At 48.1% G+C, this 27,320-nt stretch overlaps 1 protein-coding gene across 3 annotated transcripts in view; it reads right to left on the bottom strand.

Moving 5' to 3' along the window:
• Window positions 1–694: 694 nt before the first annotated feature.
• The window catches only part of Nrros (negative regulator of reactive oxygen species), a 42,941-nt gene continuing 16,315 nt past the window's right edge, over window positions 695–27,320 (bottom strand). The window contains exons 1-3 of one of the 3 annotated variants that reach the window (XM_057764970.1): window positions 18,478–18,630; window positions 5,725–5,845; window positions 695–2,897 (exon numbers count right to left, since the gene is read on the bottom strand). In XM_057764970.1, the coding sequence (XP_057620953.1) occupies window positions 927–2,897; window positions 5,725–5,832 (2,079 nt within the window). In that variant the 5' untranslated portion in view covers window positions 5,833–5,845; window positions 18,478–18,630 and the 3' untranslated portion in view covers window positions 695–926. Of the gene's footprint in view, window positions 2,898–5,724; window positions 5,846–18,477; window positions 18,631–27,320 lie in introns of those variants that run through there. The other 2 variants (XM_057764971.1, XM_057764972.1) reach the window with 2 other exon arrangements.

Here is a 27,320-nt window from a genome sequence, read left to right as displayed (position 1 = left end):
TTCTGATTCATCTTAACAGTTCCGTTGACATCAGTCTGCTCAGTAACAGAAATCAGTTTCTGTCCCCTCAGCTGCACTTGCCCCTTCGTATGGTTCTTTCAAGACTGACTTTGAAAGTGGAGATGAGAAGCAGCAGCTGCCAGAATGATAGGCACGGTGACTCTGCATTGTCCCCAGGGAGGAGCACGGGAATATTCTGCTTTCAGGAAGCCGGTGCTGAATGTTACGAATGTGATGGATGTGAAGTAGGAAGGTCCACAGGTGGCAGGATGTGGCTTCCTTCCTTTCTGCATTTCCTCTGCTTTCCCTCAGAGCAAGCACAGCCCCTGGCTCACAGACAGGCAGAACTCAGGCTGAGTTACCATTCTCATAGCTTGCCCATGGACACATCATGGCTGCCAGCTAGAAACTCCACGTGTGAACCCAGTGCCCTTGGAAAGGGCCCCGCTGCCGGCTCTTTCTCAGCCGTGGCCAGAGTGGGGAGTTCACATCTGGTGCCACACCCTCCAGCAGAATCCTTGGGATTCTTGTCCTGGGCAAATCTCCTGGGCATGCAGTGGGAGATGATGCGTTGTCAAATAGCATCAGGCTGACAACCTTTGCCTCCACAGATGTCACCAAAGAAAGATCATTGAAAAAATAACCCAAAGGAAACCATTAAAGGATATTACACAAGATACATTTGATTTAAAAATATTTATAAGCCACGCCCTTTATTCTAACAGAATGCCACTTAATAAATATTCCACCAGGAGGATGAGAATGAACCACAAGGGTGGGAGAATTTAAGGGGATGAATGATAGAAATTTTATAAAATTTTAATTTAACCTTCAGTGGGTCACACTCAGTGTTGACAGATGTGGAGACCCATCAGAGAAACCCATCCCTATGTGCACCGATCAAATTTCTAACCTTGGCACATAGGTCAGTATATGGAGGACCAGTGACACCGGCTCTTGATGACCTGAAGCAAAGGCTTCTTAAAAGTGAGGAAGATGACAGTGCAGGCCACCAGCAGGGTGAGGCAGCTAGGCAAAATGAGGACGAGGTAGAACAGGCCAGTGTCCACCTGCCCCCACTTACAGTCCCGAGGCATGCCTTCGGGCAGCTCGACCACACGAATGATCTTAGAAGAGAGGTTACAAGTGACCATGGCCAAGTCTACAACTGTCTTGAAGTGCTGTAGGGCCCCCCATCCTTCCACCCCGCAGCAGTCATAGGGGTTCTGGCTGAGGTAGATGGCCTGCAGACTCCTCAGTGGCTGCTCAGACACAGCCCTCTGAGGAAGGGCCGTGAGGAAGTTTCTGCGGAGGTCAAGAGTCTGCAGGGCCAAGTTGCCACTGAACTTTGGGAAGCTAGTCAAGGAATTTCCCGAAAGATCCAGCTCCCTCAGATTCCCGAATCCAGAGAAGTCCATCTCTGCAGTGCCAGAACTGAGGCCCACATTCCTGAGAGCCAGGACCTGTAATGTAGGGGCGACAGCCCAGAGAGGGCTGATGCTCCCGTTCAGAATCCCCCAGTTGCTAGACAAGTCTAAATGAGTGAGGGAGGTACCCTGGAATGGGCGGTCTTGTAATGCCTTCAGCCCACAGCCCTCTAGAGAGAGGCTCCTCAGAGAGGCCATGTTTCTGAAATCCACACAACTGGAGGATCCCGTCCAGTCTAAGGGCACCATCTGGGGACAGAGAGAGATCTGGTTGTGGCTCATGTCAATTGTAGTGATGTTACTGGCATTGTCAAACAGGCCAGTGGGAACTCCCAGGAGCTGGTTGGAGCTCAGGTTGAACACTTGGAGGTTCTTGAGGCCGTCAGTGAGCCCTGGAGCCAGGCGCAGCTCTGCCAGCTGGTTGTGGCTCACGTCGAGCTCAGTGAGGGCTCCTGGGGGCTCATGCTCCCGAATGTGGAGCATCTTCAGGCAGTTCTGGTTGAGATTCAGGTGGGAAAGGGATGGTGTTTTCTTTAGGAAACCATCCGGCAGGTGCCAGAACTGGTTTTGGCTCATGTCCAGGAAGCGAAGGGCTGACAGGTCGCTGGAGGCAAACTCTTCCCAGAGGTTGACAGTGGTGATATTAGTCACGTTGCCATCCACAAGAAGGAACTGGGCTACCATCTCCTGCGGCGAGGAGGTGTTATACAGGTCCCTGTAGAAACCCATGTTGTTGTCCCGCAGCAGGAGGGTGTGCAGCTTGCTGCACTGCGGCAGGAGGGGGAAAAAGAGCAACTGGTTGTGAGACAGGTCCAGCATCTCCAGTTCGAAGGTCACCTCCTCCCTGGCTGCCAGGAACCACTCCAGGATGTTATAGCTGACATTGAGGAACCGCAACTGCGTGAGCCTGAAGTCCACAATGCAGGGGAGGTTGTTGTAGGCCAGGTTGAGGTGCCTCAGCTCCGTCAAGCCATCAAAAGCACCACCCTCAATCTCAAAGATATAGTTCCTCTGCAAATCCAGTTCCCTGAGGTGCTCCAGGCCCTCAAAGACAGAGTCGTCAAGCCTCATGAGGGTATTCCTTGCCAGGGACACAGCCTCCAGCGAGGAGAGGTTCTGGAGCATGAGGGCTGCCATGTCTTCAGTCAGGGAGTTTCCAGACAAGTCCAGGCTCCGAAGTCCCAGCAGGGTGTGGAGAGCTGCCGCTGTCTCCTTGTAGTTCTCGGAGAGGTGGTTGTCTGCCAGGCCCAGGCTGCGTAAGTGGCCTTGCCCTTGGAAGGCGTAGTGGCCAATACGGTCCAGGTGACAGCTGTGCAGGCTGAGGTTCTCCAGGTGTGGGTAGGCCTGGAGGGAATGATTCCACAGTACCCTGAGAGGGTTGGCATCCAGAATGAGTGTCCAGGAATGTAACGGGAGGCTTCTGGGTACCGAAGCAAGGTTCCGCCCCCGGCAATCAGCAACTCCATCCACCTAGGACCAAAAACACAAAATTTAGGCACACATACGGAGTTTGCAAAAACAATTAGCTAGTCAGAAGATGTTAGATAGGTATCCAGGAAAAAAACTGTTAAGAAGAGCACTGCCATTGCTTCCTATAGGTTGGTCAGTAGAACAAGGTATTTCTTACTTACAAGTGAGTACCAAATGGCCCAATCTCCAAGAACAAAGTGGACTGAAGAGAAAAGTCCCAAGAAAAGTATGACACCCAAATTTGGAGCCAGCACTCAAGTCTGAACTTCTACTTTGCAGTATGTTAATTTGACTCTGAGCAAAGAACTAATCTCTTAAAGTCTCAAATTCTTTAATAAGTTATTAAAATAAAACATAATAACTAAAAAATTGATGTTATATTAAAATACAAAAAAAAGGTAACTGGGCATGGTGACAGTACTCAGAACCCAGGAGGCAGAGGCAGATGGATCTCTGTGAGTTTGAGGCCATCCTGGTCTACAGAGAGAGTTCCAGGCCAGCCAGGACTATATTGAGAGGCATTGTATCAAAAGAAAAAAAGAAACTCATCTAATCTCAGCTTCTCCCTCAGATAAAAGACACAACCATTATACTTGTAATTCGCTCATAGGTTTTTTGCCCCCCCAAGGATTGAGTGTGATTGCTTATGTAAATCATATTTATCATGGCTAATAAGTGTTGGCATATCAGCTGTAATTGCCAATGTGTGCTAATTAATTAGGCTGCTCATTGTTGAACACTTGAGTTGTTTTTAATTTCAGACTAGACTTTAGAATGAATTTGCCAGGTTCCTCCTATCTCCATGCCCCCCCCCCAAAGCCCACTCCATTTACCTTGGGATTGTATTAATGTGTGAAGAACTGACAATTTTACAGATTAAATCTCTGCCCTGGGACCGTTGTCATCTCTGTATTTTCCCGAGGCCTCCCTGGAGACCACTGTGCATAGTGATTTTCCTCAGCCTGTGATGGACCCTGTTCCTCCACAGTTGCTGTAGTCCAAGGGGGTTCAGACCTTTGCAATTCCCACGGACCCACCAAAGTGTTGCAAAGGACCATGTGGTTACCGGGGCACACAGGAAGCTTTCCCATGGCCATTTTATGGTCAGGTCGGATGGCTGACATAATGGAGAGTAGCATCGGAGTTTTCAGACTCCTCCAATCGTAAGGGCCAGAGGAAACCCTTTCTTTGACCTCCTCAATGGTCAAGCTCTATAGCTTCCCACCAGACTGAGCCCTAAAAAGTGGCTGGTGACCTCATGTTCTATTCCCTTTTCTTCCTATGCCTGGTCACCCCCAAATAGCTATTGTGATGTGAAATCACTCGTTGCTTTTGGAGGGGAGTGGTGGCAGTCACATGTAGCTGGGCTGACGCTGATAATAACATAATAATGATAATTGGTAAAAAACACATGGCAGTCACTACATATCAGGCATCATTGTGAATGCATGCTATAAATTCATCCAATCATCAAAAGAGCCTGGTATCATGATATCAATGTTAGAAATTAGTTATTACCATTGTTATCATTATTGATAGGATCTCATATCGCTCAGACTGGTCTTGAACTTGACTGGTCCTGAACTCTTGACTCTCCTGCCTCCATCTCCTGAGTACTGGCTTGACAGGTGTGTGCCACCATGGCCAGCAGATATCATTATCATTATTGTTTCTATGTTAAAGATGAAGAAACTGTCATAGAGAGACTTCAGGACCATCAGCCAAGCAGTGGTAGGGCTATAGGGTTTAGGCCTCGCCAGTCTGGCTGGTGACCCCTGCACTACACTGGGGTGTCCTCAAACACATTGGCTACTGGTTGCCACAAGTGGTTTAGAACCATAATGGCCACGATGTTTGAGATTAATCAGCTTCAAGAACACTATTTTTCCCTGGAACCAAATATATTGAAAAGAAAATCTTTTTTTTTTTTTTAAATATTTATTTATTCATTATGTATACAATATTCTGTCTGTGTTATGCCTACAGGCCAGAAGAGGGCACCAGACCCCATTACAGATGGTTGTGAGCCACCATGTGGTTGCTGGGAATTGAACTCAGGACCTTTGGAAGAGCAAGCAATGCTCTTAACCTCTGAGCCATCTCTCCAGCCCCTGAAAAGAAAATCTTGAATGTAAGTATTAAGCCTGGCTTCCAGTTTGTCTTTCCAGTTCTTGGGCTTGAGGGATGCTGAGTGGGCGTGAGTTTCTCATGCAGACCCTTGACATCCTTCAGTTATAGACAAATTTCTGGAACTGAGCTCTGGAACTGAGCTCAGTGATGACCTAAATCTCTCTTTACGTGCAGGTAGGGAGTCTTCAAAAGACAACTGTGAAGGCTCGGGGCAACTTGCCTCTGGACTTCCAGAAGCTTACTCAAAGCTCACAACCCAACCAATGTGAACATGGCTCAATACAGTCTGGGCAGTGTGCTCTCTGCGGGGCCGCTGAAGCGCTTGTGTTGGCTCACACATGAACTCGCAGGCAGGACTTCTCCAGTGCTGGTGTGTCCCTCAGGGACTCTGGTAACATTAGGAGCTCTTTAGCCAGGTGTTCTGCTCCTGGTGGCTGACGTAGGCCTGCCTGTGGGGCCTCCTGCTGTCAGTACACATGAAAAGGTGGGGCAGGGACTTCCAGGTCCTTCCAAGTGCCATCCTGAAATCTCCTGCTAAGGAGCAGTAAGCACACTGCACGGGAAGGTATGCTGCTAGACAGGTACACAGTGAGTCAGACTGCCCTTTGATTGACAGGGCATCAGCTTTCTTAGCAGACTAAGCAAGCCTCAGGAGGACAGGGGCCAAAGGGAGAGCAGAATCCAAGGGGAAACTCACCACCTTGCAGCCTCCTTGGGAAGCTGCAGCGGCTGTCCCACTTCCGTTCCTCCATTCCACAACCAAGAAGTGAAAACCCAGGCAGAGCCAAAGGGGCAGGAACTCCATCTCAAGCGCAGCACTGTGGACAGAAGACCAGGACAAACTGAATAAGACGGGTTAGCACGAGCTCAGCACAGGCACAAGGAATCAGCTAGCTTCTGCACGTATCTCTTGGAGGCCCACAACTACAAGGAGGTGGAAAACCACAAATTATTCAAGTTTCTCAGCTCAGCCAACACATTCAACCTTTCGCTGACACCACCCGTGAGAGCTCATTTCGTTTCGTCTATGCCACTCAATGGGCAGGTGGCTGACCTCTGAACCCCAAAGGGACAGGACAGGAGATGCAAAGGCCTTAGTTGAGTACCAGGCCTGAGGTCACTGAGAGTTTCCTGTGTTTTGCCAGCCTGAAGTTTTCTCTCTCTCTGAAGCTCATCTCTGCCTGATGCAGACATGAGCTTGAGATCTATGCCATGAATGAATGAATGAATGAACGAATAAGTGCATAGGCAAAGGAAGGATAAATTAGGATAGAAATGCTGACTGTAGCCTCTGGACTCCGACAGATCAATTGCTTTGCTGAAAGAAGGCTTTGAAGCCTAGTAGTGATGGCGCCCACCTTCAATCCCAGCACTCAGGAGGCAGAAGCAGGCGAATCTCTGAGTTCGAGGTCAGCCTGGTCTACAGAGTGAGTTCCAGGACAGCCAGGGCTACACAGCGAAACTGAGTCTCGGAAAGCAACAACAAACAAACAACAACCAAAAAAATAAGAAAAAAAAAGAAGGCTTTCAGAAATAAGTCTGTCACATTGGTTAGCTCATTTAAATATAGCCCATCCATAAAAGGATGTTCATATTTTCACCTAGATAAGGAAAAAAAAACTTGAGAAAATGAAAAAGCAATCCTTGGGTAGACTAAAAAATTCTGGAGTGGTTACGGCCCTCCTGCCTGGCCAGTGCAGAAAGATGGTGGCAGTGATGGGTGGCTTGAAATGATATGTCTATCAACAGAGTCTCCAATGAAGAGGTAACAGCACCACCTTCACAAATTTCAGGGTAACAAAGATCCAAGTGTAATGCTAGTCTATACAGGGTTCCAAATCTGAGTATCAAGGGGTGAGAGCAGCCCGGGTCCCTCTTCTGAGCTCCAGGGTTGGTAACCAGGAAGATTTTCCCCCTAGGTGGAATTTCATGGACAACCCTCCAAGTGTGAGATCTGAAAGCCGAGTGGCATCTTCACCCTCCTCTACCCCCATCAACAGCAAGAGCCTGGTCCAACATCCCATCTGCCCCATTCTTGCCTGGATACCTGCAAGAAGGACCAGAGAGAGAGCAGCTCTTTGGTCTCTCCCTGGGTCAGCAGCAGCACCATGTTTAACATGAACCTCCCCCGTTCATGCCACTCACAGACCTTCCTGCTGACACATTCAGACCACCGTAGGGCCCCTCCTTGCCTTCCTTCTAGTGTGTCTACTCATCCCAAAGGATGATTTAACATCTTAGTCAGATTTGAACGTTCCCTGTTGAAAACAGACTATCAAAAAACCAAGTGAAACCACTCAAATCAGCTCCAGCTCTGACTGGAGGTCAGACTGGTTCTCTACGCCACAGAAACAACCCGGGATCCGTCCTCGTGAGCCTCTGGGAATCCCTTCCAAGGCCCTCTTCCTATTCCTGCACCTGTGTGGGAATTATTACCTCACGGCCGGCACAGGACACAGATGGCATTTGCGGAGCCATCTGGACTCCTGTCCTCAGTGTCCTCTGGCACCCTCCCACACACACACAAGCACTCCTGAAACTTTGGGATCCCCGCCCATCCTGAGGTAAAGCTGCCAGATTCATAAATGCCAAGGATGATAAAAATCGCTCACTCACGTTCTCATCTCACTGAATGTCCTGAAGCTCTTGGAGGAGAGATGGGGAAATGGGAATTGTCAGTACAGTAAAGTCTTTTCTCTACTTCCTGTCATGCGTGGGCTGCTACACGCAGCTGTACGCCGAATACTGACAAGCTAAACTCTGGCGTGTGAAGGGCAGGAGGGCAGCTCTCTAGGGGCTCACGACACCTCAGACTGGCACTCTAGATGAGCACAGGTCACTATACCTAGGGTAATTTTCATTTGTGAGACACCAAAATGTTCACAAAATTTAAAGGTATTCTCTCCTCCTAAACTCAGCCAACTAGCCCAGAAAAAAAAAAAAAAAATGCCAGGCCCACAAGGGCAACATCTGGCATTAAGTAACAGAATTGTCATGAGATTAAAGTTTGGAACCTCAACAGTCCAGAGTTTAAATTCTGCCTCCACTCTCCATAACTTTTATAGAGTCTCCAAGTCTTGGCTAATCCTCCCGTAAAACGGGGGCACTAATAACCCCTCACAGACTTCATGAGAGCCGCACAGGATGCTCTTATGCTGTAAGTGCTTCATCAACAGTGGAAGCTGCTGACAACCTAATTATTATTTATGAATTCCAAATGGTGCTGACAGCTTGTGTGGCTGTTGTTCTTCAGTATCCTCTCTAGGATGTTACAGGAAAAAAATACAGTGAATGACACGGTTAGAGGGGCGACTGCTCGGCTATGCCAATTCAACAATCTACTCGGAAAGGCTGGATTAAAAAGTCTGTATTGAGAAGCAAGAATAAGACAAGGGTCTGGGGAGCTGGCACAACGGTTATCGTGTTTACTGATTTGGCAAAGGATTTGATTACCAGCACCCATATCATGTGCTCCCAACCTCCTGCAACTCCAGCTCTAAGAGATCCAATGCCTCTGGTCTCAAAGGGTACCCCCATACACATACACATACACACATACACACACACACACACGCATGTGCTTGTACCCGCACATACACATAACTAAAAATAAGTGTTTATTTTATTTGTTTGGTTTTAAAGAAAAGAATAGGGTGGCCCAGGGGCAGAGACTGCACTGGCAAAGAGCTCTCCATCCTCAGAGTGATGACCTCATCCTGCCTTGCCCTGATCCTAAGCAGGCGCAGAAGGCTCTGCAAGCCTGTGACAGCTGGTTCACAGCATCTTCGGCCATCAGGAGTGCTGCTGGGGAGTTAGAAGGCAGGAGAGCGGAGAATCCAGAATATCTCTCCTTTCCCTCTCCCCTTGAGATTTCCCTGGTGACCCCGGTCTCTGGGACCCCATCCCTCTTCCCTCCCTCCTGCCAAGGGCACAGATTCCTACACAGCAAGAGGCTATTATTTGTCTGACTCTTAGCTTCTTCTATCATCTTCTGCCAGTCTCCTGCATGACATCGCCTACTTGAAATATGCCAGGTGACCTCTGTTTCCTTTCTGAGCTAACGATGCAAATGAAATTGACCTTGAGGGGCTGGAGAGACGGCTCAGTGGTTAAGAGCACTGCCTGCTCGTCCTGAGTTCAATTCCCAGCAACCACATGTTCCATTCCCAGCAACCACATGTTCAATTCCCAGCAATCACATGGTTGCTCACAACCATCTGTGATGAGATCTGGTGCCCTCTTCTGGCCTGCAGACATTCAGGTAGGGGAACACTGCATATATAATAAATACATACATACATACATATATCTTAAAAAAGAAAGAAAATGGTTTTGAAGCAGTGTCCGATGAAAATATAGAACCAGAGGTGATGGTTCCTGCTGAGGCAGAAGGATCACAACTTAGAGGCTAGTCGGGTCAACTTTTTGACTCTCAAAATGAAAAAAAAGGGGGGGGGGCTGGTTTCGTTGGGCCAGGATGTAGCTCAGCAGTCAAGTGCACCAGAGTGGTTTGTGTTAGCGCCCAGGGGCAAGCCCTGGGACTGAAGCGAAACTGAGGCATGGACTTATCGAGAAAGGGTAACGGGCTCTCAAAGCAGTAACTTTCAGGTTGGAAACGCTCTTCTGGACCACAGATCTGCAGTGGTCAAGATGATCAGTGCAGCTTCCAGGTCTCACTGGAAAACCCCAGCACCCCCCACCCACCCACCCACCCAGCACAACTGCCTCCTTCGCCTCTTCACCCCTCCAGCTGTGACTCCCATACCATGGCTGCCAGGCAAGGGACTGCAGTGTCTTTGCTGAAGGAGCTATTAGCAAGTGCCGTGCATGAATTACCACATAATTAAGAACTTTCTCCTCAAGTAATGAGAGAAGCGAAACAAGCCTTAAAAAAAGAGGCTTTGTAGAGAAATGTATGCATTCTTTGTAATTCAATAATTCTAATTCAAAAAGTTTCTTCTCCAATAAAATGAGACTAGCAGTGCTAAACCTAAACTGGATTAGGTTCTAAAACAATCTCCAAAAGGCAGAATCCTGGCAACACCCCACGAGTTGTCAGCCAGCCTTATGCTCAACACATCTAGGGAAGGATGATGTCTTCGTAACGGTCCCGTCATGCTGGTCTCTGGGACATGGGTTGGACAGCCAGGTAAAGAGTTGAAGCAGACCCCTCTAGCAAATAAGTTTTAATCCAAATTTTGTAGATGGCCACCCTTTTGAGAAAAGGTAGCATTTCTGTCCTGGCTAGGTTTCTAACAAACTCAACATTTCTGTCATAAGCCCCATTGCCAAATTAGCAACTCAGGGAGGAAGGGGTTTATTTCAGCTTACAGCTAAGGGAGGTCATGGCAGGAACTCAAGGCAGGAACCTGGAAGCAGAAACTCAAGCAGATGCCATGGAGGAGTGCCGCTTACCGACTTGCATACATGGGTTGCTCAACCTATTTTCTCATGGCATCCAGGACCATATACCCAAGGGTATCACTATCCCCAGAGAGCTGGGCCCTCCCACATCAATAAAAAAAAAATGTTCCCCAGACTTGCCTGTTGGGGGCTGCAGATCCCTGGCCCCTTGACTTTCTTTGCCTGCCTCACTGCTGGAGTAAACTGAGCAAAACAATTTGTTTTCCTGTGCCTGTAGCTGCTCTGAGCACGAGACCCTCATGAGTTCCTGATGGCAGGGGAGTGAATTCTGGTGGGTTTTACAGCTGAAAATCCCAAAAGCTGGGGCGTGGCTATCAGTTAAGGATCCCTCTATAAGCTGCCCCTGAGCACAATAAAGTTGGCATTCTTGTATCAAGGGTGACTTGTGTCCCCGCATCTCCTCTGTCTATCTTTGTATGTTTTTAAGGCTCCAGCCTAGTTCCTGGCTCGCATACCGACCTGTAGTGGCACAGGTGCTACAATTGCCTGTGGGCGGTCTGATGGAAACATTTTCTCAAGTGCGGTTCCCTCTTCCCACATGACTCTAGTTTGTGTCAAGTTGACTAAAAACTAGCAGCACAATTTCCCATGGGATCACTCAGCACTGTTTTATAGCTGGAAATCCTAACACGGGGATGGAGCGATGTGGGCAGGCTGTGGGCAGTCAGCCCGGCAGAGGCCGTGAAATAGCCCCAAAACATTTGTCAAATGCGAATGTCAAGGATCTCCTGGGCAAATGAACCAGGTCCCGCCAGCCTCTACCCTAGCCTCTGCTTGAATAGAGGGTTGAGGGCCACAGCAGCAATTCCCCTCATTGAGCATATCCTAGAGCGAGCAACTGCTTGCTTCAAGCACTTACTACCTCCTCAGACTCAATTTTTCAGGGCCACAGAGAAGTAAATGGACTCCCCATGTGGTCAGGGCCAGCCCGTTCAAACCAACAGAGGTCAGCTTACTTTGTCCAGTCTGCGGCCACAGAACGTATCTAGCCACAGATCTTAAAGACTGCAAATGTGCTCCCACTTTGAGAGATCGCATCTGGCTGGCAGCGGGTTCCCAGTGTCCCCTCTGTACATGAGAAAGGAATCTGTATGTGAGAAAATAATCTCCTCAGGCACCCAACCTGTATTGCATTAGTTTCTCAGTTCCTTTCACAGGTCCCCCACCCCCACCCCACACTGGTGACTTCTGCAAGAGTAAGGGCAAGCCACCATGCTTCTTCAAGAGGAAGCAGGAAAGAATGGTGTAAAGGAGGGGGCTAGGGTAAGCCCTAGACCCACGTGGCTCCTCTCCAGTAGTGGCCACATGTGGCGATAACACAGCAAAAGGTTGGGCCGAGACAGAAGTGAAGAAGGTGTATGCAAAAGCTTTGTCTTCATAAGGAAATGCCAAGGGTTTCCATGTAAGCACATGGCATCGGGGACTGCAAGTGCCTCCATAGCCTCCAGTTGTGCCCTCTCCTCCCGCTCAGAGGGCAGACACATGCCTTGGGTGAAGCTAGGTATCATCTGAACCAACGGGAAGTGGAGGTAGGTCTTCTGAGCAAATGGAGTCAGTGTGGAAAAAAAATATGCCGAAGGAGCTGTTCTGTCCCATTCATGGGAGATGCCTGTGAATCTCGGGCTTCCTGGGGAGGTGACACCCTGAGTTTGTGGGACCTCTGCACAGAGACCACAGAGATTAACCACAGCTAATTTTATCCTGGAGTGGGAATGAAAATACCCACTCCCCAACACAGCTTCTTTGAGAAGGCACAAAAGAGCAAGAGCTGACAGGGACTCCTAACAGTTGCCCAGATCAGTAGAAATGCTGGCATCTCTGTGGGGCATCCCTGTGGGACCTGAGCCACGCAGGGGTGTGGCCAAATGCCTGGTGAACGGAGAGCCTCAGTTCAAACTCAAGCCTGTGAGTTCCGCATCAACTCAACCTCAATACCACAAACCCCAACCACCCTGGGATGCATGCAGTCCTTGGCTGAATCACACATTTCACAAGCTGTTTCCTCTGCAGGAAAGACCCTTTCTGTGGTCTTCTTTTACCAAATTCCCATTGATCCTTCAGGCACCTTCCTCCTGTTCACAGCTGAACAGTCCAGTTGAAGACTAATCTGACAGCCCACATGCTCTGATGGATAGATAGATAAATAGATGATAGATAGATATGTATATAGAAAATCCTATCTATCCTTGCAGTTTTTTATTAACTTTATGTTTGTGAGAAGCAGTTTGAGTAATTATTAATTATTAATAACTTAACTTCCCTCTGACATTTACATATGAAAAAAACTGGAGCATACAGCCAAATTGAAAAAAGCCTGTGACCAGTGACCACTGTATTCCCACAACCTACATTCCGCTCATGACATTTTACTATACTTATATCTTATCATATTTTCTACTTATCCTTCACTTCCTCTTATTTTTATCATGTTTACAAATAGATTGCATGGAGCTGGAGAGATGGCTCAGCCATCAAGGGTGTGTCTGCTCTCCCGGAGAACCAAAATTTGGTTTCCAGCACCCACATCTGACACGATGACACTGACAATGACACCTGCAGCTGCAGAGGGTCAGATGGCTCTGGGCTCCACAGGCACCTGTGTGCACACGCATACACAATTAAAAAGCAACAAAAATAAACCTTAAAACAAAACCAAAAACCCAGCACAAATAGATGGGGAAGAGAGAGGTACCTCACTGATTAAGAGCACTTGTTGCTCTTGCAAAGGAGTTGGGTTCAGTTCCTAGCAACCATATGGCGACTCACAACTGCCTGTAACTACAGTTCCACAGGATCTGATGCCCTCTTCTGACATCATGGGTTCCTGCATGCATATGGTGCACACACACACACACACACACACACACACTCACATACATACAATATGGGTAGAATTAAATAACTATTTTTAAAAAATACCAAATTGCTGGGCATGGTGGTACATTCCTGTAATCCCAATATTACAGGAGGCTGAGGCAGGAAGACTGTGAATTTGAGGCCAGCAATGCAATTTCATGACCCGTTCTCAAAACAAAACTTAGAAAGGCTGGGAGGCAGATCAGCAGCAGAACACAGACCTAACATGCATGGCTCAGCCATCAGCACCAGACAAACACACGCACTCTATGGCCACCAGTACTTCTCTCCCCAAATACTTCAGAGTGCATATTAAACAATTTAACACTTTAAACCTTGCTGTAAGGAGGCCTGAGAGATGGCTCAGTAGTTAAGAACACTGGCTACTTACTCCTCCAGAAGACCTAGGCTCGATTCTCATCACCCACATGGCAGCTCACACTATTGTTAACTACAGTCCCAAGAGATTCAAAGACATCTTCTGGCTTCTGTTCAGGCACATTAGAAAAATAAATACAAAAATTTAAAAACCTGTAAGACCCACATTGAGGAGGCCGAGGCATGAGGATTGTCATGAGTTTGAGACCTACAGGGGCTACATAAATTTCAGGTTAACCTGGGCTACAGTGTGAAGTCCTGTCTCAAAAATAAACTTAAAAAGAAAATTAAAATTCTCCCGCTGCCAGGTGGTGGTGGCACAAGCCTTTAATTCCAGCACTTGGGAGGTAGAGGCAGGCAGATCTCTAAATTCAAGGTCAACCTGGTTGGTCTATAGAGCAAGTTCAAGGACAGCCAGAGCTACACAGAGAAACCCTGTTTCAAAATAAACTGAAAAAGAAGAGGAAGAAGAGAGGAAGATTTTTGAATTCACAGAGGAATGAGAGTATTATGATTTTTTTTTTTTAAAAAAAAACCTTTCTAAATGAGGCATGCTGATACAAGACTGTAATCCCAGTACTCAGAATACTGAAGCAGGAAGATGGAGAACCGAAGACCAACGTGGGTTACATAGTGAGAGTCTATCTTTAAAAAAAGAAAAAAGTTACTTTCCTAAAAAATGAAAATTTGAAAGATTATTGCATAAAGCCAAGAGAATTGTCATAAATGTGTTCAGTCAGTAACATTAACGCTGGAGCTTGCAAAGACCCCTGCAGACCCCGATTCACGACTTAACATCAGCAGCAGGTTCTATGCACTAGGGGTGACTTCCGTGTTCTTCTTACTTTGGTAACACGTGTGTATAATTTACCACTTTAACTCTCTTGAGCATAACTCCGTGGCATTAAGTACCTTCACATGGCTAGGTAACCAGCTCACCATTGTCATAACCTTCACATCAGCCTGCCCTCAAATCACTCCCCACACGCCCCTCTCTGGCACAGCTGTAACCATAGATTTTCCTCCGGGAATTGCCTGTTCTAGAGAGAACCGGGTCATAGTTATTCTCTTGCATCAGAAGCCTTCCTTCCAAGGTCCATCCGGTTGTGCCACACACCAGGATTTCCTTTCGAAAGCTGGGTGCTGCCCCTACCAAATCTTATGTATTCATCACTCATCCCCTTTCGACCACTGTGAATAATGGTGCTGCACTTGAGCACAGGCACACAGATGTCTGCTTAATCATTTCCACTTTTCAGATAAGGAATCCACAGTTCTAAAAGGCCGGCGTCAACCCATAGTGACTCAGGTCCTGTGGAGCTGAGTTCAGTCCAGGAAGAAGGTGCTGGAGGGACACCTGCTGGGAGCTGTTTTGTCATTTAAATGTTCAGCTGGGGTGCACAGGTAGATATATATACTTGTTGGTGAGTAGCCAGGAGCCTCTAGCCAAGATAGCGGGCTACTACCTTAGAACTCTCAGGGTGCCACTATAACTCAGCGGGCCAAGAGGTCACATCTGACCCTTAGGATCCTATATCTAACCACAGCATCTATTCTCATTGGTCAGAGACCAATGTCATGTTAACTTTGATATTCTGATTAGCACCTTCGTGGAAGCAGGAATGTGCTAAATGACTAGAGAGCCTTGAAGCCCTGGGAATTAGGAAGAAACAGGCCAAGATTATTGCTAAAATAGAAGCTTCAATTCAAGGACTAGAAGAAGAGGTGAATAACCAGAGCAAGAGAAAGACCGTTAGGGCTGGCCCACATGGAAGTTTCAAGTGTAAGTGCCTTGCGGGGTTAGGGGGGGTGAGTGAGAATGGGGGGGTTTCAGGGACCATTAACTCACCTGAAGTTGAAAAAGATGGCCCCAGGCCAGGCAGAGAGAGAGAGCTATTCACCATTGATTCTGCAATCTGAGGGACATCCCTCAGTCTTCTCACCCAAAGGAAACAAGAAAAGCCAGGAGAGACCGACTGGGGCTACCTCAGATGTCTAAGACTCACTGAGAAGAGGCAGTGTGCAAAGTCAGAGCCCCAAATGCTATCTCCTGAGAAGAAATCCCCTCCCCGATGGTTATCTTTCTTAGAGGTAGGAGCAGGCAGTAGCGCAGGGCAAGCCCAAGTACAGAGCCTGGTTGTGGTAAATGTGGGGGCTGGGGCTGCAGGAGGGGAGTCCCCCGGGACCTCACAGAACTCTGTGGCCACGCTGAGCCCATCACTGGTCCCAGCCTGTTCTTTATGCCCATCTCACTGGTGACCATCAGGGCAAAGTTCCTACTTCCTCCTTTGTCCCCTCTGCTGAGGCTGAAGTCTCACACCGAAGACACACAGTTTGGTCTCAGGCCTTGATTCTGTTAGTCCTGGAAAGTTCTCTCTGCCCACATTCGTTTCTCCTGCTTCTGGTAACAACTGCTGGGCTGCTTTTTGGGGAAACACACACATACATCCTCCCTCCCTCCTTCCCTCCCTGGCTCCCTCTGTTGTATCACATAGAATGTAATACTGTAACCATTTTTAGGCGTGCAATTCAGTAGGCAGTACGTTTCACTGTTCCCCTACTCCATGCCTTCTTAAGAAGCCTAACTTTTTGTTTCTTTGGGTTTTGTTTCTTTTTGGCTGATCCCAGCTCATCACTGTGGGGACTATGAAGGAAGCTGTCCCTGTTACAACCTCCTGTGCCCCTAACCAGAGAAAGTGATTGGCTTATGTCAGACACAGTATCAATCCAGGGACACCACTCAGGGGAAAGCCCTTGACTCTGCTTCACATGTCACACTGGTGGGGATTAACCTGGAAGCTGAAGTGGCCTTTGTCTCTGTCTCCAGAACAAGCCCAGTAAGAGCAAAGCCAAGTCAGATGAGGGATGAGGACAGAGGATTCTTGGTGGCATTTTTTTTTTTTTTTTTTTTTTTTAGATCTGTATCCAGACATGCCTGAAGTAACTGCCTTTAGACTTTTCAGGTATATGACAGAGCAAATCCTCTTGTTGGGATGAAGCCGTTTTCAGGTGGGCTTTGTCATCCGCAGTTTAAATAATCCTATCTATGGCTGATCTAGTATGTAGCTCACTGGGACAGTCTTGGCCTAACATGTGCAAATACCTGGGTTTAATCCCCCCCAAGCTACCAAAAGTAGAAACAAATAAATAAATAATAAAACCATCTTATCTCTAGATCCTTGAGACCAGGTTTGCAGTTGCACACAGCATTATGAGATAGAAGCTTCATGGTCCTCTTTATTTCTTCTTCGCCTCTCTAAGCTTTCAGAACCACTGGCTAACCTACCAGGTTGCACGCGTCACCTTTGCTCAGCTATGAGGCTGAAAACGGTTTGGAGGGAAAGGAGTTATAAATCCCACCAAGGGCAGAGACACACCCATAGGTTAGTGAAGTCGTCGCTGAAATGCTACCCGAGCAGAAGTCAGTGGCCCTTGGGACTGTGTTACAGACAAGCAGGTCCCGGGGAGATGATCAAAGCTCTCCGGACATAAGCGGTTATCACATGGATGCAGCATGGCCCAAGCTACCAGTTATCCACAGAAGAGTCTGGCCTCCACTCCGCGGTGGGATGTGCACCACCAGAAAGCAGCTTGGGGTCTGCACTGGGTCTTTTTTTCAAGTCTGGAAGACCAGGGACAGACGGGCCAGTGCCTGTGTTCCTCAGGACAAAGACAAAGGGAGCCAGCTCTGTTTGGGATGCCCCTGTAGCCCTTGGATAGGGGCTTAAGAACTAGAGGGTAGTGGGTTCCAGGACAGCCAGATGGAGTCTGTGTGAGCGTCCACAGAGCTCCCTTGGGGGACCCATCAAATGAAGGCACCTTCTCAGTGAGGCTGTTTGGTTTTGTTTTTAACCTAAAGGCAGGTGTTGAGGTTTTTTCCTGGGCCCATAAATCTCTACCCCTCTAGGAACTCTGAGGCTTACATATACAGCCTATGGGGGAGCCCCAGGCTAGAAAGGCCCCAAACACCTGCAGCCATGGGAAGTTTGTGCCTCACGGTCAGTAGCAAAAAGGGACCCTGGAAAGCCTGTTCTAATCCTCTCACAGTGGGGCACGTGTTCATCTCCGTAGAGCAAGCAACGTGGGGCCAGTTCTGAGGGTAATACTTCTTCCTGCCCAGCTCCTGGGTGTTTATGGGTACATGGGTGTGTGTCTGTGCCCAGAGAGGCCAAGAGGGCTACAGCAGAATACTGGACAAGAGTCAGGAGCCTGGCTCCGATTGCTGTAGATCTGTAGATCACAGTAACATCCTAGTAGATTTTACCCCGGACAAAGACTCTAGGAGAAGGGCTTTCCCTGTCTGTTGGTCTAACACACACAGCTGATCCGGATAAATCCTTACGACTGCCTGTGTAATGGTGGGTCTCAATTTATGTCTATGTACGGGCAAGAAAGACAACGCAAACACCCGCATGGTGAGTGTTCGCCGCCTCGTCTCTTTATGTCCGGTCACTCAGACCAAGCAAGGAGTATTAACCATCGTGCAGATGAGAAAACGGAGGCTCAGAACGTTCAGTGACCTCTTCACATTCGCCCTGCTCAGGCAGGAATCGAACCACAGCTGGTTCTAAAGCCCTAGGTGCTTCTCCCACATCACACCCCCTTTCTCAGCTCTAAGAGTTCCTGAGGGAGGGACTTCCACCTACACCAGAGGTGTAGCCCCCAAATCCAGCCCAGAGGCGGGGTATCTGGATACCACAAACCCAACTCACAATGAGCCTGAGTGTGCACGCGCGCGGGGCGGGGGGGCTGCCTGACCTCCCACCACCCAATCCTTTCCCAGCTCGCCCACCTCGAGAAGCCTGGCGGTGCCCGGCGGTGAGCCCACGCACGAAATACTCACGGCTCCCGCAGGCCCAGGCGGCTCCTTGGGGCGCATCGTCTCCAGGGCCCCGGCCTCCTGGACAGCAGTTGCCGCTGCCGCGCTGCCTACTCGCTCTGGGGCATCAGATTATTTTAGCACTTGCGGAAGGAACCGACGGAAACTGAAGTCACATGGAGAGCTCGCTGCTCAGCGACTCAGCACTCAGCAAGCGTCTTAGAAGGAACTGCGACCGCGGGGGGCGCAGGGGGGGATGGGACAAGGACGCGGGCCCCTGGAGGACCTGCAGAGTTGTCACCACGCAGGTGCAGTCTGCGAAGATGTTAGGATCGCTAAGCTCCCTCCCCGGTGGGTGAGCCTGGGAGCTGGGAGTCCTGGCTTGTGGTCGGTTATCCCAGGAAGTCTCCACGCTTCTGTCCAAGGATCAAGTTGGGACAGAATTTGGTGAAGGGCAACCCAAGTTTGTTTAATTGGAAAAGGGGATCAGTCCACCATTTAGAAGGGTTGTCCACCCGTTAATCTTTGCTTTTATCTACTCTGCTAGTCTTTATCAATCATTTTTATGGGCACCATGCTTTAAAAAAAAGGTAAATGAATAAATGAAAAAGAAAGTTGGGCATGGTGTTCCACACCTGTAATCCCAACCCTGGAGAAGCTGAGGCAGGAGGATCAGAGTGTAAGATTGTCCTGTCATAAATAGCAAATTTGGGACTTCCCTAGGGTTCATGAGACCCTGCCACAAACAAACAAGCAAGAAGAACAGAGGAAGACAAGGAAGGGAAAAGTTTGGTTTGTTTCTAATGGAGCTTGCATTGTAGACTGTCAGCACCATCAATTTCTTGGCTCTATTGAGTATGGGTAGGTTGTTTGATTTGCTGTGTAAAATGTTCTCTGCCAATGGTGGTCATGTGCACAGGGCTTGCGTAGATCCAAACCAAATCTGGGCAGAGATGGAGAAGCAGACATGAGCTCCCATCCCCAACCATTCTCAAAGGAAAAATTAGGTTCTCCAAGGGAGTCTCAGTGGGTATACAAACCACACTTAAGGGCGGGTCCCAGACCTAGCAGTAGATGGCCAACACAAAGTCCAGTCTTGTTCATCTCCTAGTCAGACTCTATCCTAACTGGTTTAAGAATCACTGGTGTCTGAGTCCTAATTTTCTCATTCACTTCTTTCTCTTCCTCTTTCTTTCTCTCTCTTTGATTTTTTTGAGACAGGGTTTCTCTGTAATATAGCCTTGGCTGTCCTGAAACTTGCTTTGTAGATCAGGCTAGACTTGAACTCACAGAGTTCCACCTGCCTCTGCCTCCCAAGTGCTGGGATTAAAGGCATGCACCACCACCACTGAGCTACTTTTCTTTCTCTTAAGACAGGGTCTCATTTTAGTCTTGGTTGCCTGGAAGTTCCTCAGACACACTCCATTCTCCCTCTTCTGAGACCTCCTTGGCGGGAATGATCCCCCTGCCTTTCCCAGCCTTTTCCATCCTCAAGGCATGAATGGGGCTCCCTGTTCTCCAGGAAGCTTTTCCCACCTCAGAGGCCTCCTCCTCTGCACACCTTGTATACAAGTCTCCCAACTTCATGACAGGGCTTATGCCGTGATTTCTTTTTTTGAAATTATATCTTGTTTCTCAATTACACTAAGGACAGCAACCATGTGCTATTCAAAAAACCATACTGCCCAGTGTGCATAAAGAGGCTCAGTAAACATTTATTCGAAGAAGAAACGGGGAAGGAAAGAAGAGAGAAATAGGCACTAAATCAATCTATCTTTTCTGTGATTCTCCTGTCACTGACTTCTGAGAGTTGTGTTAGAGTCTTGGTTGTTTAGATGATTGTGGCCCCCATGGGATCTGACTTTTGGATACTTGGTGTTGTGCTGCAGTTTCCTTTGAGACTGAAATATTAAGGAAGCTCCTTAAGCCGGAAAGTAAACAACTCAAAACAACTTCAGGAAATCCCTAAAACTGACCAGATTCACTAGGCCCCTCCCTTCCAGAGTAAGCAATAAAGACTCCTAAAGGGTCACTCTCAGAGAAACCAAGCTGCAAAGAAGACTCTCAGACTAGACCCACTGCCTGAGAGAAGCAGAAACCAGCTGAGCTTCCTGGAAGAGCTTTAGACCAACTGAGGCACCTGGAAAGGACCCTCTCCAGCCTGCTGAGCTGCCTGCAGGCTGTGCACTGTGCTCCCAGCTTTTGTGAGTCACTATCTGTGCTAAGACAGTCTTTGGTCATGCAGCCGTCTTCGAGTCATTTCTGTTCCTGTAAGTAAGCCCTCACCTGTATTCCTGTAAGCAGTTTATAGTGGAAATGACACCTATAGGCTCATATATTTGAGTGCTTAATCATCAGGATGTGGAACTATCTGAGAAGGACTAAAAGGGTTAGGAGTCGTGGCTTGTTGGAGTAGGTGTGGTCTTATTGAAAGAACCATTATTGGGGGTGGGCTTTGAGGTTTCAAAAACCTACAGCAGGCTAGGCCAGGCGCAGAGTCTCTCTGCCTGCCAGCCTACCTTCAGATCAGGATGAGGCTCTCACCTACCTCTCCAGCTTACCAGACTTCCTGTTGTGATGATAATGGACCACCCTCTAAAATTATAAGCATTCCTCCAATTAAATTCTTTCTTTTGTAAGAATTACCTTGGTCATAGTGTCTCTTTCACAGCAATAGAACAGCAACTAAGGCGTAACCTGAACACAACTCACGGTTCACCAACTTGAGCTTTGATGGTATCCATACTCTGGTTTGTCGTGGCTCCCTTTCTGGGGTGATTAGATGTGTGTGTTACGTCTCACCAGGAAGAGTCTTGCATAATGCTTGGTCCCCAGTTGGTGGTTGTTTGTGAAGGTTTAGGAGGCATGGCTTTGCTGGAGGAAGTATGTTACTAGGCGCAGGCTTTGGGACTTCCACCATCTCAAGCCCTCCTCTAAGGTGTTTCTGCCCTCATGGCTTTGCTCTGCCATCGTAGACTCTAACCCTCTGAAACCATACCCCCAATTAAATGACGCCTTGGCCGTGGTGTTTCGTCACAGCAGTAGAAAAATAACAAAACAAGTACCCTTTTTTTGTTTATTTCTTTTTGTTTTGTTTCTGTTTCTGGTTTTGGTTTTTGTTTGTTTTGTTTTGTGTTTGTTTTTCCAGACCACGTTTCTCTCTGTGTAGCCCTGGCTGTCCTGGAACTCACTCTATATTAGCCCAGGCTGACCTCAAACTCAGAGATCTGCCTACCTTTGCCTCCATAGTGTTGGGATTAAAGGCATGTGCCACCACTGCCCAGCTTTTTTTCCTTTATGTATTTATTTATTTTTTTAATTTCTATCTTGAAATTCACTCTGTAGACCAGGCTGGCCTCAAACTCAATAAGATCCACCTGCTTCTGTCTCTCAAATGCTGGGATTAAAAGTATATGCTGCTTTTAATCTATTTCTATTTGTTTTTTTAAAATATAGAATACTATACATATGTGTGTACACACACACACATATATATATTATTCTGCCAGCATGTATGATTACATGCCAGAAGAGGGCACTAAATTTCATTACAGATGATTGTGAGTCACCATGTGGTTGCTGGGAATTGAACTCAAGACCTCTGGAATAGTAGCCAGTGCTCTTAACCTCTGAGCCATCTCTCCAGCTCTTACTTCTATTTCTTAAACTAAGCTTCCTAATAGCTTGTCACTTGTGGGTCCCTCAGGGTCAGGAGGTGCCTATAGTGGAGACTGAAATGCCACAGACATCTGGATAGGAGCAGGTAGGACAAAGGGGGCAAGCTTCCTCCTCCTGCAGAGGGGTCCATGGTAAAGAGCAGTCAGCATGTACACCCAGCCATGGAGTGGCAAGAACTAGGCCTGGAAGGTCACCTTGGGCCCAGAGATTGTCTGTTTGCTTCACCTCTGGCATTTCCATCTGCCTTGGGTTCTCATCCCCTCACCACAGACAGGGCGACCTTCCTATCCTGGCCTTTCGGCTTGGCATCTGGCCTGGCCATGACATGCCTGGTGCATGCTCTACTTCTCCGGGCCCCCGCACATGACAGGGAGGGGATTTCCTTTGAGGCCTTAACTGGGAATCGTCCTCCTGCCCCACGTCAGCTGGCTGCTGCAGAAGACTCTTCACTAGTTTCATTTCCCTCATGAGGAATGAAGTTTTTTAAGAACCAAAAATCCAAGCCCACATTGGTACTTCATGGTGCCAACCCTGGGAAAGCTGGAGGTTAGCGTAAAGACCCCTGAACTTTAGAGGGTGAGGGCCACCGGCTCCTCTTGGTGCTGGTCTTCCTCAGTCACTAACTGCAGCATGTCACCTCTTCCTGTTTAAGGACATGCTGACAGTATCAACAAATAACCAGACATCGCATGTTGTACAAAGATAATGAGATGTGCTTGGAAGTCCCCTGTGAAGGCCAGAGCTTGGTGGGAAAGGGGGCAGCAAGGTAGAGCCTCACAGCTGACCACCATGATGGACAGGAATTGGGTGCTGGGGGCTTTGACGGGGAGAGAAGGCATAACGGTGGAAGACTGCAAGCTAGCCCTTCTGGAATATCTGAGCTGGATCCTATGAGCTGGGCCTTGTGCGGGTTAGACTGACAAGATGAGGAAAACTTCAAATAAGGCCAAGGCCAAATGGAGCAAAATATGGGAAAGAAGAGGCCTCTCTGTACCTGTGTTCAATGCTGAAGTGGAATTGTCATCATCTGCTAAGGTTCCACACATCCCTGGAGACCCTGAGCTCTGAAATGCTGGAGCTACAATTTGGTCGTGTTTATATGCTTCCTTAGCCTAAGCACCTTGTATGGGCTGTGCAAATGTTTCCTCGCCAAATGAAAGTTCCTGTCATTTCCTCCACAGTGTTTGGAGAGGTTGAGGACTTGGGAAGTCATTCATTGGTAACTCAAGAGCACTTTTCCGTTTTAAAATATCGTTTACTTTTGTTTATTTTATGTGTATGAGTGTTTTGCCTGCGTGTAGCACTGGCCGTCCTGGAACTCACTCTGCAGACCAGGCTGGACTCGAACTCACAGAGAGATGCACCTGCTTCTGCTTTCCAAGTGCTAGGATTAAAGGCATGTGCCACCACCGCCCAGCTAAAATAAACATTTTTAAAGAATTCTGCCTTGCAGCTTTCACCTTTTTTTCTTCCTAGGTTTAGAATGTTCTTAGGCCCCTGTGAACTGTGGAACAATCTTTGTACACTGTAAATACGCATAACTCTCATTGGTTAAGAGCTGACTGGCCTATAGCTTGGTAGGAAGAGATTGGGTTGAAGAGCCATACTAGGAGAACTCTGGGAAGAAGAAGGGTGGAGTCTCAGGAGTCACCAACCAGACAAAGAGGAAGCAGGATGTGTACAAAATGAGGTAACAAAATGAGCCACAGGGAAGCAAGTGAAGGAAGAGAAATGGGTTGGTTTACAATGTAAGAGCTAGTTAGTAACAAGCCTAAGCAATCAGTCAAGCATTTATAATTAATAATAAGTCTCTCTGTGGCTATTTGGGAACTGGCTGGAGGGACAGAAAAGTCAGCCTACACCTGTGACCATACACCCAAACAGCTCACAACTTAAATGCCTCTTGGGTGTCACATCTCCCAAAGAGGGAATCTCTGATCACGCCCCTTAAGTACCAACCCTCTGTCACTGTCTTTCCCCCAACCTTGCCTTCCTTCATGATACCGTTCCTTAAGTCACTGCACAATACTTTTTTATATATATAATTGCTGACTCATTATATTTTGCTAATTAATGTTTCTCAGTCACCTACTAGATGCTGTGCCGCTAAGGGAAACAGCACCTGGAAACTGTCTGCTCTACCCCAAGGCTGAGGACAGAGCAGCCCGGCTTGGGCCAGGTGCTCGTGAGTTCCTGTGGGCGGGGATGAGTGAAGAGATGATCATACAGGGAAGTTTCCAGAGAGTGATGGAGTGATGGAGTCAGAGCCAAGCTACAGTTACACATGTTGTTCAACTTGTAAAGTGGCGTGTTGGGGTGAAAACAGGGAAGGACGTCCACTCTTTAGAGGACCTGAGTTTGGCTCCCAGCATCCATATCAGGAGGCTCAAAACTGCCTTTAACTCCAGCTCCAGATCTGGCGCCCTCTTCTGGCCTCTGCACCAAGTATACTCACATAACTCATGTACATGCACACACACATTTACTTAGAAATAATAAAATTTTTTTTTGTTTTGTTTTCTGAGACAGGGTTTCTCTGTGTATCTTTGGCTGTCCTGGAACTCACTCTGTAGACCAGGCTGGCCTTGAACTCACAGAGATTTGTCTGCCTCTGCTTCCTGAGTGCTGGGATTAAAGGTGTGCACCACCACATCTAGCTTAGTAAAAATAAATCTTTAAAAGTAAGATATTATTACATAAATATATACAAATATATATTATAAATATCATATATAAATTACCCCACCATGCACTCATTTCCCTGGCAAAACAGATCAGTGGAAGATGAGCAGAAATGGGACCCAGCGTCCAAAAAAAGGTTTAGTTTTGACAAAGTGAAAGCTCATCTGCATATGGAGATGTAATAGAAGAAACCTGAAAGTCCTGTTGAGCATCAATAAAGACACACCCGGAAAAACACAGGTGCAGGCTGGGGCGACAGCTCGGCTTCTAGAGATGCACATGGCCAAGCCGACAACCTGAGTTCCGCCCCAGAATCCATGTGGAGACCCAACTCCCGCGAGCGACTGTCACCTGAGCGCCCCACTCATTCACACTGAACAAACGGAGGTGGCGAGAGACGGGTGTCCCGCGGGGTCTCTCAATCTGGACTGGTTTATGGCAACAATAGGAACCCAGACCAACTAGGCTTTTAGTAATATTGACTATGGTTTTTTTATTAAAAGTTTTGGGGGACTGGAGCAACGACTTGGTGGTTAAGAGCACTTACTGCTCTCGCAGATGCCGTTAGTTCAGGTCCCAGCGCCCTCATGAAAGCTCACAACTGTTCATAACTCCAGTTTCGGGGAATTTGACACCTTCTGACCTCCATGGGCACCAGGCACACGTGTGGTGCACATACATCTATCCATGCAGACAGAACATTCATACACATGAAAAGTAAAATTGTAAAAATTATCTTCTGAGCCTGGCAGCGATGGGCACATGCCTTTAATCCCAGCACTTGGGAAGCAGAGCCAGGTAGATCTTTGAGTTTGCGGCCAGTCTGTTCTACAGCCAAGACTACAGAGAAACTGTCTCGAAACCCAGTGATATTTTTGTCAGCAAGTGTGAAATTTCCAATCCCAGGGCAATTAGACAAAGTGAACAAAAAGCTTTCTGCCCCTTCAGGCTATGAAACCCGAACAACCCTTTGGTTTTCAGAACGTGAAGAGTTCAGAATCCGACCCCACATGGTGACCCAGAGGAGGGAATACTCACGGGGACGAGGGAACAAAAAGGGAGGTGAATTCCTAGAACAGGGAGGGATGCGGGCCTGGGGGTGGGGGTGGTGGGTCAGCTGTAGCTTCCGGAGTTGTGAGGAAATGCACGGGCTAAGAGGAAGTTCTTGGCAGCCCAGAAGAGCCCTGGCCGTGGGGCACGGTGCCACTGCCACAGAGCCCCCCAGCTCAAGTTCACGTCTCAGCCCGCTCTCACCAGAAGCCATACACTCCTGGACAGGACCCCACAGAAAAGTCCCCGCGGAGCTGCCTGAAGAGGGAAAGCCTGGCACTGCTTCCTGGTGATGGTGGCCCGGGACAACGCAATGGGCAGGCTCTTCCTGCTCAAGTGTGGTTTACTGTGGAGTGCTAGCAGATTCTCCCTCACCCGGGGGAGGTGGAGGTAGAGGCCCAGAGAGAGCACATTGCCCTGTGGTGAACCAGGGGTGATTGACTAAAGCCCCTTTCAGCTGAAGTGCAGGGTGAATGGAAGGAACTGAGACTTCTGAGGGGTGCAAGGCATGCTGGGAAATGTGGGTTTTAATTGGCAGTTGGGCAGTTTAGCCACAAGCGGGGAGCAGGGTGGGGTCGGTAGAGGAGAGGGGCCACTGAGGCGGAAACGGGGAAGCTTTTTTTTTTCTCACACCAACAAACCAGAGGAAGATGAACCCCAGAAACATTTACCAGCTTAGCTCTGAGCTCAGAAGCTAAATTCAGACCCCTCAACCACTTTTCCTCTCCACACTTCACACAGTGTTTATAAAAGCACGCTGATCAGAGATACGGTTCCCACTGCCGTCCTGAAGACGGGTGATCAGATGCCACTGCCTGGTCCCCCAGCCTCCCCACTCCACCCCACCCTGTCCTCCAGGTCGTCTCTCCTTCGCAAGCTCCCCTGTTGCTCTCCTGGCCATCGTCTTTTCTGTCAGTCCCTCCCCTTGCTTCCTTGAGGATCCCACAAACGCCTCCCCGTACTTGCCCCAAGTGTAGTGACCGTTCCCACTCTACATGCATAAAACGTCCCCGAATTCTTCCAGAACTCAGATGTCTGACAACTACAGTTGCCTAAATTCTAGCGGAGAATTCTCAAAACGAGATGCCTCGTGTTTGGGAGAAGCTGAATAGTCCTTCCCATATTCAGCCTTGCTAAAGCCGTGGTTCTCAACCTATGGGTCGCGACCCCAGAGTCACACATCAGATATCTTGCATATCAGATATTTATATAACGATTCATAAGAGCAACAAATTACAGTTATGAAGTGACAACAGAACAATTTTATGGTTCCACAGCATGAGGAACTGTGTTAAAGGGTCATAGCATTAGGAAGGCTGAGAATCACTGCCTTAGAGCCATTAACGTCTATTTAGAATTGTGGGGACAAGGATCAGTAGAAGAGGAAAAGGACACGCAGAAATGTG

This window comes from Chionomys nivalis, chromosome 3, assembly GCF_950005125.1.
Source record: "Chionomys nivalis chromosome 3, mChiNiv1.1, whole genome shotgun sequence".
Lineage (NCBI taxonomy): Eukaryota > Metazoa > Chordata > Mammalia > Rodentia > Cricetidae > Chionomys > Chionomys nivalis.
This window is presented reverse-complemented; position numbering and strand designations above follow the sequence as displayed.